This window comes from Micropterus dolomieu, linkage group LG11 (assembly GCF_021292245.1).
Source record: "Micropterus dolomieu isolate WLL.071019.BEF.003 ecotype Adirondacks linkage group LG11, ASM2129224v1, whole genome shotgun sequence".
Lineage (NCBI taxonomy): Eukaryota > Metazoa > Chordata > Actinopteri > Centrarchiformes > Centrarchidae > Micropterus > Micropterus dolomieu.
This window is the reverse complement of record NC_060160.1, coordinates 1,568,466-1,586,552: the sequence shown is the minus strand read 5'-3', so window position 1 is coordinate 1,586,552 and position 18,087 is coordinate 1,568,466. Positions and strand designations below refer to the sequence as shown.

Here is an 18,087-nt window from a genome sequence, read left to right as displayed (position 1 = left end):
CAGAAACAGAAAATTAAGTAGGCTTGAACAATACATGAATTAAGTTCCTTTTTTATCCACTCATACTGTATATGTCATGTATACACGGTGAATCTCAGCTGAGCTGCTGCAGCTTTATGACAAAATGCAGGTGAGCAGGAACATGTGAGGACATGAGTTGATGGATCACCAGTTATGCTCATGTGCAAACATATTCCCTAATATAAAAAATGTTTCAATAAAAAGATGCGTCTGACATTATATAAGCCACTCACAGTAAAAATGTGTTTACAACCAGGGAAAGAAATCATCACAACAGCACAGTTGGTTTTAAATTGGCTACCTCTAAAATACTGAGCATCTATTTCACCAACCATTGTGCTGTGGCTTTCTTTATCAGTCTGTAAGGCATTTAATAATCAGACGACAATATTACATTGTTGTCGCAAATAAATCCATGAGCTTTGTAATGCTAAATACATTTCTGAGACACAGATTTGCAAAAGGTCACTCTCTTGTTATCAAAGTAACTTGTTACCTAACATGAGTCAGCAGCAGACTGTTGGCTTCATGTTGGAGGTCAGCTGTGAATGTTACGGTGGGGTGGGGGGGGAACTGTGTACATAAATATAGCATTGAGGAGCAAGGTTCACAGCGAGCAGACAGACAGCAACAGACGGCCACCACCCTCGCCTGCCCTCCACCACCGCCCACCATCCACACCCCGCCGATCCACCTACCAGTCCACCCAGCTCAGGGCTCCGTGTGGGACTCTGCCAATAAACTGAATGGTGGAGATTATTGTTAATCCTTTGGTTGTTTACATTAGAGCGCACATAGCAACATTACCTTCTGTCACATGTGAATCGTTTTCTTTTTTCTATGTTTGCTTTGGAAAGCCCTAACTTGCTGACATTCAGCCTTCAGGATAAAGTTAAAGTTTATTCTTCTCTGCTGACTAAATGAGACTGTATTGTTCATCATCGTGTTTTTACTCCTACTTGTCACTCGTGGAGGTTAATAAAAGTCATTGACTACTAGGTTCCCAAGGTTAAAGATCATTTGCAGCTAAAAAGATTGTTTTGTGTTTGTATTTGACAGTGATATCCGATTTATTTACACATAATGTAAACATACATTTTTGGAAAGGATAACATTTTGATAATAAAGAATGTGATCAGGATGTGTACTGCACAGGGTATTTTAGATTTGACATTTAAACTTGAAGCTGCTCTCTGATGGACAGTTATTTCATGGCAACATTGTGTGCCTCAAACACATCTTTGGCAATGCAGCTTCTTGTTACATATATGCTGACACAAATATACGTCTGATCAGCAAATATCAGTCAACTTTAAGGTTGATGTAACTTTCAGGCTGTAATAAACCAATGTCTCCTCTGTTTGTGAACCGTAAAAATTATGTTAGTCAGTGTATTTACCAAATAAGACAATACAATACAATTATTTATTGTTGCCTTATAAAGCCTGACAAAGAACAAAACATTGATTCATGACATGACAGATAAAATAGTGAAACAACAATTATCATTATATTGTGGAGAAGGTTTACCGTCTCCAAAATGTCAGCTTCTCAGAAACTGACAAACAGTCTTGTTTTGTAGCACGACCACCATGTGTTTAGTTTAACTAATTGCTTTTGATTGGATGTCACAAGGAGCAAGTCATCCTCAGCTCAGATGCATGCCTCACAGATTTCTGTCTTCACAGATTTTCCCGCAGTCAGATTGTGATGCAGAAAAACACTTTTAACACTGCTATAATTTTGGCACATATTTTAATGATAGGAAAGTTTTCATGTTATTTAAATAGAATTCTCTAAAATGGTTACCGATGTCTTGTAAACATGGCTTATTTCACAAAAATGTGTTTTTGTCACGTACTAACTTTGTATTGATATATAATACATTCTGCAGCCTTGGTGTGGGTATCAGCTCTCTGAGTATTTTAAAGCTGCTATGATTAAAATAATTAAAGTGTGTGTGTGTGTTGTGACAGCGGAGGCCACCATGTATGGTCATGGATCTGTTCAATGATTTCCGTGACGGCTCCAAACTGTTGGACCTGCTGGAGGTGATGAGCGGCCAGCGCCTTGTGAGTCCCCTCTCGGTTCAGCACTCAACATGCCCGGCAGTTTTAATGAATCCACTGACTGACTCTCCGGTTGTGTTTTGCAGAGTCGGGAGAGAGGAAGGGGAATGTTTCAGCACAGGAGCAACGTTGAGAAGGCCCTTTCCTTTCTGAAGAAGAAATCGGTAAATGACCCTTATGCTGTCAGCCAAATGCAATCACCAACCACATAGTGAGGACTTTACTACCAGGGGGATGACGCATTTTGTCATTTGATTTTGCCTTTTTAACATTATACTAATTACTAGAAGTGATTACTGCTTCACCATCTGATGATTTTGCCAGGCATTGTTCGCAGGAAAATATGAGATTATTAGATTTCTACATGGATCAGTCGAGACTTTGTGCAAGTTTGAAACATTTCCTGTTTTCTCTCCAGATCAAACTCGTCAACATTAACATTCCTGACATCATTGATGGTAAACCGTCCATCATCCTGGGCCTCATATGGACAATCATTCTACAGTATCATGTGAGTTTAATATGTTGAGTTAATAGATTTTATTTCTTCTTCTTTCTTGTTGTCTGTTTTCTTTCATATTTTGTTTTTACAGAATTAGACCAAATTACTAGAGCAGGGAAGCCAATTTGAATTCTCAAATTAGCCCATTTATATCTTTTGTGCAAGCCAGAGATTCTGATGTAATTTATGTGGTGTCAAGTTTTCTCTTCCCTTATCTTGCTTGTTGTTTTGTCCAGTTGTGGAGTTCTACTGTGTTATACCTTTTTAACTTTTACTCCTTTATCAGATATAAATGCCCCTAAATGCTAGACAAAGTGTGTGTTGGTGTTTTTCTTAGATCGAGGAGTTGGCCAGCGCCCTCTCGTTCAGCTCCCGTCAGTCCTCCATGGACTCTTTGGCCAGTCTGGACTCACGCTCAACCCTGTCGAGCCGCTCGGCCAGCAGCAGTCCCGTTCCTCCCAGAGGCTCACCCCTACACAATCGTTTCAGGGTTTCTGCCAAAAAGGCCCTGTTGCTCTGGGTCCGGGAACAGTGCCACAAGTAAGCACCTAGGGTAGGGTTTATATAGGGTAACACTGATATATCAAAGCCTTGAGAACCCTCTAATTGATGCATCTCTTCTGTTGTGATGTCAGAAGTGATAGATCCTCACACAGATACCTCTTGGTTATTTCCACGTCTGGGATAAAGACCCAAGCCTGATCAGGGCTTTTCTGTCTGCGCTGTCAGATTCTTTGCCTGCCAGAATCTGAAATACATTCCTATGTGCATGGGATTTTATTCCAGTACATACCTGTAAATATTTGGAAATATTGTTAAAAATATAAATAAAATGTAATAGTAATAAAGCGATTTGTTTCCCACAGAGCTGGATGTTCATTAAATGTGAAAGACTTCAAAGCTAGCTGGAGGAGTGGTGTGGTCTTCCTGGCGATTCTGTATGCTCTGCGGCCTGACCTGGTGGATCTGTCGAAAGCCAGAACCAGAAGCAACAGGCAGAATCTGGAGGAGGCCTTTTGCGTCGCAGAGAAAGAGCTGAGGATCCCCAGACTGCTGGATCCTGATGGTGAGTAATTCAGCTGTACTGCCCTCAAACAGGTCAGAAACCAGTGACCGTAGAGCAGCAGGAGCAAGTATCTTCAGTAGAAGGCTTTGTTATCTTTTGTAATTGACAATCGCAAATACATGAATATTCTGTTTACAGTGTTGAGGTTGGAATAGTGCTGCAGATGTGAGTGAAGTATCCTAGGTTACTACTTTATGATACGACAAATTAAAACTCCAATAAATGTGGATAAAGTGACGAGGTATGAATCCAACACTGTTATCGATGCATTACTGTGAAATAGGAATATTTTTAAATATTATATGCTGGTGACGTTAGAAAGATAAACTTTATATTGTACACACTGGACTCTACCAGATATAAGTTCCTTTAGGAACATTATACAGGGCTTGAGACCATAAACTATGTCAGTGGTTCTCAAACTGGGGGGCATAGTGCCGCTTCAGGTTGGGTACGGATGTTGAGCAGACCTAAAGTTGCATGTGGTGGCGCAAACAAAACAAAAGTTGTGATGCAAGCAAGGCCATTTTGTTAACCTGAATCTTTGGTTTTATTTCAGTCACTTGTCAAATCAAATCCACTTTAGCTGGGGGGCTTGAACTATTTTTGGCTACCAAAGTGGGGGGGGGGGCATGACAGATATTGCTATTTGAATTTGTGCTCCATTTTGTTTTTAGTTTTAAGTGTATAATCATTTTTACATTTAGGCTAACTGTTATTTTCTTTGCACTTGGTAACTGAATTAGTTAAAAAGCCTTTTTTTATTTGACAGCTTTCATATGAATAAGGATTGTGGAGCTGTGATGAGGTATTGCACAAAACTACAGTCCAGTGTCTCAAAATGATTTTGATAAATATGATAAGATTGAAAACTAAATGCTTCTAAAGCTGTTTAGATGTAAAGTTGAGGTTAAATACCTTTTATAATTGTGGACACATTTCATCATAGTTGCAGACATTTGTAAAACACATTACATTTTATCATCATTGGTCTTTTTGTTGTTGTTTTTTTTTTTCATTTCCAGCACTGCAATCGCAGGAAATATAAAAAGGAGGTGACTGCTTTCTTTGCAGTTTGTCAAGCGGATGCTGGTGCAGAACCATTTCACAACACAGACTCACAAGGATTGACCATATGTTTTTATTTATTAGCCAGTCTTCCACAATCAGTTTACTTCAGTTGCACGTATTTCTACTTTGTCCCCCTCTATTTCCATGAAACCTCTGTTTTGGTGTTTCAACAATCAAATACTCTTCACAAAATATGATTCATCTGATTGTTCTCCTTAACATACTTGTGTAGCAGTATTTGATGTGGTGCCACGAATCTTGTATGAGTGTAGATTACCCAGCGAGCCCCAGGGCGAGTGGGATGACGTTCTGACAGTCTGCTGACTCACTTGCTGCTTGTTTACTTCACTTTTATATAAAACCCATTTGTTTCGCTCTGCTCTGCCTGTTAGTTTATGAGCAGACTTTTATCAGCTGGGTGTTTTAAAGACAGAAAAGTTCCACCTCCATTCCTCAGATTCCAGTCGAAACTCCACCTGCTTCAGAGCTTACTCATGTGTTAGTCTAAACCTTTGACAGAGGTGTTGTAGTGGGAGACTGATCATGGAGGATTGTGATTTGGATGCAGATGTGGACGTTCGAGACCCTGATGAGAAGTCCATCATGACCTATGTGGCTCAGTTCCTGCAGTACTCCAGAGACCTGCCAATGCAAGAGGAAGAAATGCAGGTCTGTATTTCTCTATTGTTGTCTAGAAAAACATCAAGTAATAATAAAGGTGCAACATTTTATACTGCAGCAACATCTGCAGAAACGTTTAAATGGCAGTGTAGCTCCGAGATCTGACGACCAGCTCAGGTAGAGTTTAGGATTCTGCTCAGGACATTTTCAGCTGTTTTACCTCTGCAGTCCAGTGCAGTTAGCATCTGAGCTCTGTCAATCCAGTCCTGCTCAGGAAGCATTGGTTTGGTGATTTGCAGGTTAAAAGAAGTCTAGACTTCAAGATTAAAATCAGGCATTGGTTGAAATATTTTTTAGATTCCTGGGTTACATTAAAAGTTGTTTCAACAGTATTTAAATGACTTTATTTCATTGTGATGCAGGTCCAAACCACACTTAATGTGGTCACTGAAATACTATTGAAACATTGGTTGCATTCAACCTAGATATCTGAAAATGTCAACCCAATTTTGTTGATTTGATTTTAACGCAGATACTGTAGCTAATGTTTTTCACCAAATCACTGGCTTCTTTTTCTACCTGTTCTCCAGTCTGTATGTCTGATGATTTTGCACTGTTGCCAAAGTATTTGACTATCAAGATGAATACATGCACCATATGTACATAATCATGCACATGTTGAGCAGGAATCCTTTAAATCTGGCCATCGAAGAGTTGTTCTAAATAAACCGAAGGCAGGGTTTCGTCCAGTAGAACAATACATGTTTTGTCCTTAACTGACTTTTTCAATTCTATTCTGCTATTTCTATTTTTGCATAGAGACCACAGAATATATGCAGACACAGTAACATTTACACCTTTTTGAGATTAAAAGTGAAATGAATTACAGCATGCAGATCACCTTTTGGAGTTTGTATATTTAGAATGTCATCTGTTCCCAAGTTGAATTTGCGTATAGTGAGCATGACTAATGTTAAGAAGTATTGTTTGTTTCAGTTGTTGGCCTGTTGAAGCAGTGCCCTGCAGTTACCTCTGCCATATCCAACTATTTCACTAAAATATGAAGCTTTTTCTGCTTGGCATTTTCACTTTTCTTCCACTGCGCTCTCTTTCATTCCTCTTTTCCTTCCAGACACAACACCTGACTGTTCCTAAAAGTCCTTCTCCTGTCAACCTGCCTCTTCACTACACTCCTGCTATTTCTGCTTCACCTCTGCGACAGGTAGACCCGACAGTCACAGCCCACCTCGGGTTCATTTCTCACTTTTCATCCACCTACTTTGCTTCCAATTACAGTACCTTGCAATAGATTCGGTGACACCCGAATCATAATTACTGTCTACGTAAATCTCCCCATGAAGTCATGTGTTTGTAGATAATAACACTTATTTGTAGATGTAATTTGCAACAACCTTGGGTGGCCATGGAAATTCAGATTATACAATTTTCAGGAAATAGCATTAACAGTAAAAAAAAATAAAAAAAATGGATGAATAAACAATAAGAAAATACAACCTGACTTTTATATTGGAGCGGTACATAAACAGCAACTAAAATGTTTGTCTTACACTCAGCGAGAACAACATCACAATGTTTAAAATATATATAATAGCTTGGAAAACAAACCCAAATCCCTCTTTTAAAACATGTTTTTCTGAAAATACTGTATTTCTGTCAATGCCACACCCCCCATCGCTGCTTTATGGTTTTGAAAGAAGTAATGTTTTTCTCCGTTAGTGCAGTGTGTTTGGAAACCTGGCTTGCTAGTTTGCAATTATCAGCCTCATTAACTCATCACACGGCGTAAATCAACCCCACCAAACCTTTATAGCACCCAAAAAATAACTTTAGATCGACAAAGTTGTTTCTTGATACGGAACTGCAGCTACACAATAAAAAAGTTGGTCGCTAAGAGCCAAGATTGCCTCCGAACCGTGTGTTGGTTTAAAGCACGTCTCATCATGCAGAATCAAACTAGTTCGCCCTGTTCTCAGGGAAGGAATCCAAAGGCACAGCAAAGGTGTGTTTCTCTGCCTCCCATGAGATGAACTCACGAGGCGACTCTGCAGTGCAGCGACTCCTTCCACTCCGCAGAACACATGACACATCAGTCACAGTCAACCAGAACACCTGTCAGCTCAGGTTTCTGACAAGATATCAGCGCGTTTGGAAGAGGCTGCTGTAGACATTTGAGTATTTAATCTACTTTCTGTGTTGTTACTTTACCCCCGAAGAAGTGTTCATTTTAGAGTTTAGGATAGATCCTGCCATGACTGGGTAGAGGGCGCAGTCTGGAAAACGTTATTTAAAATGACAATTTCTTTTTTATATTTACAAATCACATCAGAAAATACATGACAAAATGCACAACAAATAAACCTAAATGCTTCTACACACTGAATTCTTTTTGCATCTTTATATATAAACATAGACTTTGAAACGTGGCCTTTAGCATGTACAGGATAATCGGATTTGTTTGCTAAAACAAACTTCGGTATGGGCATGTTACTCTGTGCACAGGCTTGCTTCAAGTACAACACATTTTGGCACACTAGCTGTGTTGTGTAAAATATCTCATGACTGGTGTTGGTGCCTTTGGGAAAGCTTTTTGCTTAGCTCTATATTGCCCTTCTTAACACCATTTTTAGTAATAAATACAAAGTTATTTACCATGGATAGAAAAGGTCTACACACCCCTGTTAAAATGCCAGGTTCTTATGATGTAAAATAATGAGACAAAGATAAATCCACCTTTTAATGTGACCTATAATGTCAACAATTCAATTGAGAAACAAACTGAAATCTTTGAGGGGGGAAAAATGAAAACTAAAACTCCTCAAATAACATTTTGACCTCAGTGTGCAGATATAAAGATTTCTAGAGATCTAAATTAAACTAAATATCAAATAAACAGTTGAGTTTAGCCTGGAATTGTTCAGCGGTGTTTCTCGTGTTCCACACTTACAGGCGACACCTGATCGAAAGGCACAGGAAGTGACATGCTGGCTGGTTCAGGCGTATGACGAGCTGCTGGAGGGATGGGACTCCACAGAGGGCGAGAGCTACCCAGAGAGATACCATGTAAGTTTCGCTGAAACGTTGTTACTTAACTGGTACATTCATATTGCAGACTCTCACACCAGTGATACAGTTAAACTCTTGCTTTCAGTTATAAAGAGCTCATTGCTGTTTCTACAGCAGCCTCATCCCGTTTAGTACTAAAATGCCATATTTACCTGTCCCGTTTCTCATCAAATTTGAACAATATCCTGCTGAATGTTTTCTATCATCAGTGTCCTGCGAAGAAAAGTGGATCTTTGAAATTTGAATTTGTCATAATGTCTTGTTTTGTTCCCGTTTGAGTTGACATTATAAGAGTGGCTCTAAAGATAACATTCTCCATCCCTCAGGTATTTCATACCTTTCTGGTATCCTTTAATGAGCAGCGGCGTCCCATCATGCCTTTGTTGACAGCGATGAGACGAAGCCCGAAACTAAGCGATGAACAGCGGGCTCTCAGAGAGGCGTGGGACACCCTCACTGAAAAGGTTACATCCACACAAATCTCTTATCCCACACAGACCTTAAAAAACTGTAAACCCTGTACAGTATTTGATATTGGTACATTCAGTGCTTGAAGTGGGCCGGAACGCACCGGTACACAGTACCGGCACCTCGACATTTTATTCTTTGGCATACCGGGACATTTTCTTGCGTACCGGGACTTCTCCCAAGCTGCCGGTCCTCTCCCCTGCCCTCTCCATATCAGGTACTCTGGGTGCTACGTGACACTCACCTGTTCCCGTTCTCGCCTGCCTGCTAATCTCTGTCAGCAGAGAGAGACGAGGGGGAAGAGAAGCCCGGGTGCCTCTCAACAAGCCGTGTGCTCAATGTAGCTCGTCAATCTCAATTGTCGTGAACCGACCAATCACAGCCGGGACATTTAAAAGTATTGACAGATAGGCGTAATTTACAGTGAGGACGCTGGGGACCGGTCAGAATCAGAATGCATAACTCCATCACTTTTTGAAATCTTTTGTTAAAAATGTTCTGAAAAACAACTTGCAACAAGAAATATTGAATAACAAATGAAACCATGCACAATAAGAAAACATGCAATGCAACTGAAATATAGAAGAAACAAATGTGCATTGTCCGAAAGCTGATTACTGAATTATAAATATTATATTTTGAATTGTCAACCTGTCACCTTAATTTTGTTTCTTTGTCTCTGTTTTTTCATTTAGCTACGTGAATACAAAATTGAGTTAGATATGAGTCTCCCAGCCCCCTTGGATGCAGTGGCTCGCTGGCTGCTGAAAACGGAGGGGGCCCTGGCCGAGGAGGAAGGCGACCCGCAGGACCATGGCAGAGCCGCTGACGAAGCCAGGGAGAAACAGGAGCTGCTCAAAGTGAATATTTATTCAGTCCAGTTTTCACATTTAAGATATAAATAACCCCTGCAGAACAGCCCCACTATTGTGTATTCATTCATTAATAAATGTTCAGGAAAGGTGAAAGGTGCCATTGTTTTTGGGATAATGTGGATACTCTTGCCTCCTTTGTAAGGCATTAAAATACAGACCTTTATGAGCAGAAATGATCATTCTGTGGGAAATAATAAAAATAAATATAAGTATGCATGTGAATGTGCTGTAGGTTTGCCTGGAGGAGATGCCGCAGAATTTGAAGACCTTCCAGTCCTTCCAGAACTTGGATGAGTATGGAAACATGATGGTTCCTATTGACAAGATGGATGAACTAAAGAGGAGGTGAGGATATTTTCCCAGTGGACTGTGTGTTCATGTGCGAATCTGTTCGTACTGTACGTGCAGTACTTGAATTAAGCTAAATGTGCTAGTAGTACATGTCATGACCTGGACCTGGACCTAGATATAGCCACGGTCATTGTTTAAACACACACAAAAAACCCCATCCCCATGGTGTCATTCTGTATGCTAATAAAGAAAACAGTTGTTAAATGTGCAGCTTGTGGATTATCTTGTTTTTATTCAGGAATGTTGGCCATGAATCCTGGAAATTTGAGATTTTCAGTAACATTAACAACATTGTACATATGATACATATACTTCCTTTGTATCGTCTGCCTGCACTATTTCACAATTCTTCTGGGAAAATCATTTGTAGTTATAGAGGTTTATTATTTTTTATTTTGATCACTTTCACAACCTCATCTTCACCAGGTTCACCAGCGTGAGAGTGTCTGCAAAATACCATGGGATCAAGCTGGAGTACCGGGAACACCGCCACACAGTTTTGGATCTGTTGGGGCAGATCAGGACCAAGCTCCGGATCTGGAAGAGACCTTATATTTCCCCAGAGGCTGTCAGGGTGTTGCTGCAAGAATGGCATGTGAGTAGAGCTTGTTCAGATTTGGCATCTTATCAAGATAATTTCAGTTATTGGGAGTGGTTTGAAGGATGTTGTACAAGAGGACACATTATATGTGTTAGGGTTTGGGTGATTGTATCCTAATGCTGCTGTTAAGCTAAACACACACTAACATTGTGCATTTAGCAAAATGCATAACTTTTCGTAAACTGGCCACTCGGGTGCCACGCTCTGGACAAACATACAACCAACTACATATTAAGCCCCACTAGCGGTAAAATTCTAACAGTATCTAATAAATTAATCTCAATTTTTCACCTTACCGTCCAAAACTATTTCTACTGTGTCATGAACATGGCTGTTATGACCTATGATATTTTATTACACACAGGAGCTGGTAAACAAACAGGAGCTACCTTCCTTGTTGGAAGCAGCTCGTCATAAGCTGAAGCAGGCGTCGGAAAAATATTCTAGCAAATCTGCCCTCGGTAAGTGTTCTGTGACTGCGTGGCATGTATTCCTGTATCTGTATCTAACTGATCAAAGGAGGTCACTATCTAGGATTTTTACATGGAAATTTGAATGAACAGATCAAACGGGCACAATTCATTTTCACATCTGTTCTGCAGTTTGTAGTTTGATTGAAACTTTTCCTTCCTGATCAGACCAGATCATGGATTTATTTTTGGATTGACGGAGTGTTTTACTGATTTTTCTCTTTGCCCCTCAGCCGCAGATTACAACCACGTCAGTCAGCAGGTGAAGCAGCTGGAGGAGGACACCGCTGTGGTTTTGGAGGATGTGACCACAGCCAAGAGCACCATGGGAAGGGTCCTGTCTGCCTGGGACTCCTACAGCGACTGCCTCAGCTCCCTGCAGGCTTGGCTGGAGCAGGGCTCTGTAGCACACAGCCATGGCCACAGACCAGAGGTATTATTAGGGTTCCCGTATGGGTAAATCCTTATTGAGTATTATTTGTTGTCTTATGCTGCTGCTCAAAATGACGTGAGCTGTAACGAGCTAGAGACAGGAAACTTGACCCAATAACTGGATATTATGTGCAAATGCTTCACAATAAATATGACCTGAATGGGCCAGATGATGATGCTATAATTAACTTTATAATATACTTATTTGGAAAGGCCACGCCCCTCCGTGACTCTGATTGACTTGAATTGTGTCTTGTGTCTTACACAATTCGACTGTAAATGAGCAACATCTGTCTAAAAGTATGGCTGCCATCAAAAAACTTTACCAAGGGCGGGGCTTAGCAGGAAAGAGGCGATCACTCAAGTTGTATCACAGCAATCCTGATTAAACTCAGTAAAGACATGTGGCGCTACGTCCTGAATGTGTAACGCAAGGCAAGTTCATTTGTATAGCATATTTCAACAAAAGGCAATGTAAAAAGACATTCAAATACAATTTAAAAAGTAAACAGGACTGTAAAAGTTACAGTGCAGGTAAGATAGTAATCATTAACTCCTTCTCTAGGAGTTTGTTCCAGATATATGGAGCATAAAAACTGCTTCTCCATGTTCATTCTTGACTTGACTTGACACAGACTGGTCCCGGACCACCTCTCTGGATGGTTTATAATGCAGCAGAAGATCAGAAATGTATTTTGATCAAAATCAAACTAGCTGAAGTGAAGCCCAAAACTCTCTCACAGCCGCCTGTGACTTTAATTGCTTCAGTTGAACACAAAAAAGATTTGAACCCAGAAATTCCGCTTGTGGCTAAATTGTACACATCATTATTAGAAATAATATATTGTTATATGTTGTTAGTGTAAGGAGAACTACGCTTCATAAACCTGTCAGCTTTTCTTGCATTTTTAACTGGACTTTACTTTTCATCACTTGATTACGGTTCCTTTGCTTTACCCACTAAGACTCAACACAACCAGTGAGATTATTCTTTCCTCCTGTGGAGAAATATTTGTCTTCTAAAATATGTCACAAAAAATGATAGCAATGCCTACACAAGTGTGTACAAAAAGTTTGCTATATTTTTCTTTTAAGGTGATAGCTGAGTCTATAGCTGAGTGGGGCTCCCGGCAGGCCCACCTGAACGAGGTGGGTAACTTCCTGATCGAGTCAACAGACCCTCAGACCAGCAGAAGCCTTGCAGAGGAGCTGCGCAAACTCAACATGCACTGGGCCGAGTTTGTCAAGAGAAACACATTTGTAAGTTACAGAACAAGGAAAACCTGGTTGGTGAGGAACAGGAAATCTGTTTGATCAGTGCTATTTGTTGTGCTCACATCTTAGTTGCTAAGCTGGAACAAGTGAAGAATATGTAATTTTGCATGATAAATGACTGAAACACGCAATTTCTATACTCTGTGTGTGTGTTTGTGTGTATATATATATATATATATTTGTGTGTTATATATATATATATATACTTTCTGCCGTGCCTTTATCAGGGCGAATGGCTTTGTTGTCCTAAAAAGATGGCCTAGTTTCTACTGTGTTTATTTGCTGTCTAGTGACAGCAGGGATTTGGGTAACTTAAGGTGTCAGCCCTGTGTTTTTTGTTTTGTCCCATTGTTAAAACTGTTCCCACACTGTGATATTAAGGAGTGGCATTAAGATTGAAAGTTGTACTCCACCTTTACTTATTGTGTGGAGGTAATTATAAAAACAAGGCTTTTATAGCTTTTAATTACAGTGTGTTATCGCACTGCTTCATTGGTTTTTACAGTTCGGACTAGTCTTAGAAATATCTCAGTGAACTCTTGTCTTTGAAATTGTTCCATCATACTATTGTATCATGTTTATTATTATAGTATTAAAGAATAGGATGCAAGAGTCCAGTAAAATGCTGGTATACATTTCTTTAAATAAGCAGGTGTGCTATGGTATTATCTTCAAACCTTACCGTCTAAAATCAAGCAAACACCTATTTACAAGCTCAGACTGTCTGTCTGATTATTGTATTTTTCTTGTAATCTACCTGTTATTTAACATCTTTAATTGTACCTTTTCCAGGACAGCATGGCTGAGCCCAGTGTTGATGTCCAGGCCAGACCACAGCACGTCCACGCTCTGATCAGAGAAGCCACTCTTATTCTTAAAGAGCCTTTGGAGACCATGGCAGGTCCCTTGCGCACCTACAGAAAAAGAATACAGGTAGGACTAATGGATTGTTAAATTACACCTTCAGAGAGCGTGGTATAATCAAAGCTAACTATTAACTGTCGTAACATCTGACTTTCACGTAGCTCTAAAGAAAATAAATAAGAATATTGGTTAAAAGCAATATGCACACCAAGATTAAGTTGGTAATAACCTCATGCCAAACAACTAGTCCAGCAGACCTGTTTTCAATAATCAGACTAGAGCAACAGACTGCAATTATTATGTTTGAAACAGCTGTGTGATCAGAATTAGAAATAACAGACCTCTGGATGCAGTCAGAATCAGCTTTATTGCCAGGTATGTGTACACATATGAGGAATTTAACTCTGGATTGTACATTGCTCACGATGTGCTTACTCATACAAAAATACAAAATCACAATAATAAAATAAATAGAATAAAATAAAGTCAGACACAGACTTCAGTGTAGACAACACAAATATACACACTATGAACAAAAACAATATAGACATTCACAAATAGTTCAGTGAGCAGAGTGCAAAGGATGCAGGAGTATACATGTCGGAGGTGGATGTGATATACAGGTAAACATACACATTCGTGCATACTTGTACACAGTGCAATGAAGCATAGTGCAAAGGATGCTGGAATAAATAAATAAGTATTTTGTGCAGGAGTAGTGACTTGAGGTAGGTGGATTTGGTATACAGTATTTACAATATGACAATGTGAACAGTATGAACAGTACTGAAATAGAGAATGGTGAATAAATAATAAGTGGTAACCAGTAAACAGGTGGCTGATTAGAGACAGAGTTACTGGGTTATTGCATAAGAATTGATTCCTGATACCATGAGTCAGAGTCAGCTGTTCATCAGAGTGATGGCTTGTGGGAGAAACTGTTCCTGAATCTGTTGGTTTTGGCGTACAGTGCTCTGTAGCGCCTACCAGAGGGGAGGAGCTGGAACAGGTTGCGTCAGGGGTGAGATGGATCTGCAGTGATGTTTCCTGACTCTGGAAATATATAAGTCCTGAATGGAGGGCAGGTTGGCACCGATGATCTTTTCTGTCGTCCTGACTGTCTGTTGTAGTCTGTCCCTGTCCTTTTTGGTGGCAGATCCAAACCAGACAGTGATGGACGTGCAGAGGACAGACTGGATGATAGCTGTGTAAAAGTGGAGTCATTGACCTGTTAGACCTTAGGAGCACTTTATGGACTAGAAAAATCTCTCTAAAATTGACTGTTTCCGTTCTTCCCTTCAGTTCATAATGAGGAAAATAAAGGAAGCTGATCTTGAGGCTTTGGCTCCCTCTCAAGAATGCCCGGCGGATCAGTTACAGAAACTGAAGCTGGCTATACCTGAAGTATGAATGATTTTTCCTTCTTATACATCCTTCATACAGCTGTGTTGATAAGCATTCGAGACTCTGCCCTCGATTTATCATATCATGTTACTAAATAGCCACTGTCAGCTACCATTTGTGATTGTACAGCGTGTAGTGTAAGTTAAACCGTTCCCTTAATGTCACCAGGTGATGCAGACCTTGCTTGAGGCAGAACAGGTATGCACAGAGTTGCAGCACAGTGTGTCAGGTCTGGACAGTCGCCTGGCTGAACTCCTGCACTGGGAGACTGAGGCCAGGGAACTCTACCAGCTGCTGAGGGCCACAGAGCGACAACAACAACGGGGCCAGGACCCACGAGCAAGGGTAAGATGATCCACAGAATGGAAAGATTCTTCTACTGTGACTGTTGATCAAATTCCGGTTACTCTGAAACAGTTAAAGTTCCAATGAATAGCTTATTGTCCTTTCATAAAGAATCCCTTATGTGTAATTGAGGAAATGCTAATGGTTGTTCAACACCATTTATTCCCTCAGGTTCTGATTTCCCGTGGTCTACAGCTGGAGGGTCAGGTGGTCACAGAGGAGCAAGACCTGCAGGTGATGGTAATGACGAGTCAGAAGAACTCTCCCATCCAGTACCTCCACGCCTCTGCCATGCAGGACCGAGTGCGAGCCGCTGTTACTCAGTCACAGGCCAGTTGTCTTTTTAGAAATTGACTGTGCAAGCAATGTTCTATCTTGTACAGTACAGTAGGAAACAAGCGGAATATTAATACAAGTAACATAAATTACAATGTTAGTTTTTCTCAAGTGTGTGTGCGATTTCAATTCCAGGAAGCTGTAGGTATGCTGAGCAGCCTGGGAGCCAGAAGAGACAGAAGCAGAAGCCCTCCAGAAGGATCTCCTCCATCAAAAGTCTTTATCCAGGCTAAAGAAAAGCCTCAACATCTGAGACAGTATGACACCAGGCGGCCAACTCAGCAGCCCGAGGCAAAGTTGGTTTCTCAGCAGTGTCATGAAACCTTTGTGCCAAAGATAGTAGTGCAAGAATACAGAGAAGTAAAGATGACTTCTCCTCCAATGCCATATACCTATGCACAAGCTGTGATGCAGACCAGGACAAAGTCGCCACCAGAAGGCCATGCTCAGGCCTGTCCAGAGGCCGCTTCACAAAAACAACAGCAGACTCGGGAACAAAAATTAACATTGCACCAGGAACAACTTAACAGAGAGATGGAAAAAGAGCTACAACAGCAAGAACACAAGCATCAGAAACCACAAGAGTTGATGCCAACACAACAGCAGCAGAAGCAGGAGCAACAACAGGTGGAGCAGCAGCAGATAGAAAAAATGTATCAATATCAAGTTCAGCAGCACGTGGTAACTTGTGTACAGTTTGAGAAACAAGTCAAACAGACACCAGAGCCCCACAAGCAGGCTTCATCTCAACAACCAAAGGTAAAGAAACCATCTCCGAGCTACCAGGAGCTTCAAAGCAGAAAGGCTCAGGCCATGAAGAGCCGGCCCTGGCTTCAGAAGCCAGCCTCAGGAGAGCACAAAACTCCAGCTCCAGATCCAGAACAAGATTCCACTCAGGAACCAATTCAGACTAGACAGACACAGGCACAGTCAGACAGAGAGACAGTTGGATCAGTTCAGGTTGTTTCACAGCAAATAGCAACTGCCAGGCTGCAGCCTGAGTCACAGTCAAAGGTTACCAAGCAGCCACATCAACAGCAAAAAGAGCAACAAAAACAAACACAGCCATCCCAGAATCTAGTGCAGCTGCAGCAAGAACTGCAACATCAGCAACAACAACAGCAACTGGGAAAACAGAAAAAGCAACAGGAACAATTGCTGCAGCAACAGCAGGAACAACAAAGACAACAACAGCCTACTGTAAGACAGACACAACCAGATTCAGACACCATGGCTGAATCCCAGACTGTAACTATAAGTCAGCCTCACCCACAAATGAAGACCCAAAAGCAGTCACATCCCCAAACTATGGTTCACTCTAAATCTAAGGCAGTGGTCCAAGTGCAGGAGCAGTCTACAAGTGTGTCCTGCACTACCACAGACAACCAGCAACCACTGAAGACCCAAACCAGAGTGAGCCAAAGTCGGTCACATACACAAGTTCTTCCCCAGCCCCATGGCCCCATGAAAACCTTGACTGAGCCACAGACACAACTACAGCTCCAGCCACAAGTTCAGACTCAGCCCCAAACAACTGCCCCAGCTAGACCTCAGTCGTCTATGCAGCCACAGGGTCTAAACCATGGCCCAGCTGTAGCTCAAGTACAGACTTGGGCTCAAGTCAGACCTTCTTCCCCTATGCAGGCTCCACTGCAGGGCCAAATTCAGCCTCCTGTGCCATCCCACATTCAGCTTCGTAGTCATCCACAGTCATGGGCCCCTGTCAGGCCCCCTTCCCCTAAGCCACCAACAAATGCCCAGATTCAAATCAATGCTCAGTCAATCCCCCAGCCTCAAATCCATCCCCAACCAAAGACCCACCCTCAAACCCATCCTCAGTCAATGCCCCAGTCTCAAACCCATCCTCAGTCAATGCCCCAGTCTCAAACCCCTCCTCAGTCAATGCCCCAGTCTCAAACCCCTCCTCAGTCAGTGCCCCAGTCTCAAACCCCTCCTCAGTCAGTGCCCCAGTCTCAAACCCCTCCTCAGTCAATGCCCCAGTCTCAAACCCCTCCTCAGTCAATGCCCCAGTCTCAAACCCCTCCTCAGTCAATGCCCCAGTCTCAAATCCATCCTCAGTCAATGCCCCAGTCTCAAAGCCATGCTCAGTCAATGCCCCAGTCTCAAAGCCATGCTCAGTCAATGCCCCAGTCTCAAAGCCATGCTCAGTCAATGCCCCAGTCTCAAAGCCATGCTCAGTCAATGCCTCAGTCTCAAAGCCATCCTCAGTCA

At 41.4% G+C, this 18,087-nt stretch overlaps 1 protein-coding gene across 1 annotated transcript in view; it reads left to right on the top strand.

Annotated features, from left to right (window-relative positions):
• syne2b (spectrin repeat containing, nuclear envelope 2b) overlaps positions 1-18,087 on the top strand; it is a 160,869-nt gene that overhangs the window by 24,149 nt on the left and 118,633 nt on the right. Inside the window, exons 5-24 of the mRNA XM_046063265.1 lie at positions 1,998-2,093; positions 2,177-2,254; positions 2,509-2,601; positions 2,930-3,132; positions 3,459-3,658; positions 5,298-5,398; positions 6,483-6,572; positions 8,318-8,431; positions 8,761-8,898; positions 9,598-9,762; positions 10,010-10,122; positions 10,555-10,723; positions 11,094-11,190; positions 11,433-11,632; positions 12,727-12,891; positions 13,699-13,839; positions 15,073-15,174; positions 15,343-15,519; positions 15,691-15,849; positions 15,991-18,078. Coding sequence (XP_045919221.1) covers positions 1,998-2,093; positions 2,177-2,254; positions 2,509-2,601; positions 2,930-3,132; positions 3,459-3,658; positions 5,298-5,398; positions 6,483-6,572; positions 8,318-8,431; positions 8,761-8,898; positions 9,598-9,762; positions 10,010-10,122; positions 10,555-10,723; positions 11,094-11,190; positions 11,433-11,632; positions 12,727-12,891; positions 13,699-13,839; positions 15,073-15,174; positions 15,343-15,519; positions 15,691-15,849; positions 15,991-18,078 — 4,689 coding nt within the window. The remainder of the gene's footprint in view (positions 1-1,997; positions 2,094-2,176; positions 2,255-2,508; positions 2,602-2,929; positions 3,133-3,458; positions 3,659-5,297; positions 5,399-6,482; positions 6,573-8,317; positions 8,432-8,760; positions 8,899-9,597; positions 9,763-10,009; positions 10,123-10,554; positions 10,724-11,093; positions 11,191-11,432; positions 11,633-12,726; positions 12,892-13,698; positions 13,840-15,072; positions 15,175-15,342; positions 15,520-15,690; positions 15,850-15,990; positions 18,079-18,087) is intronic.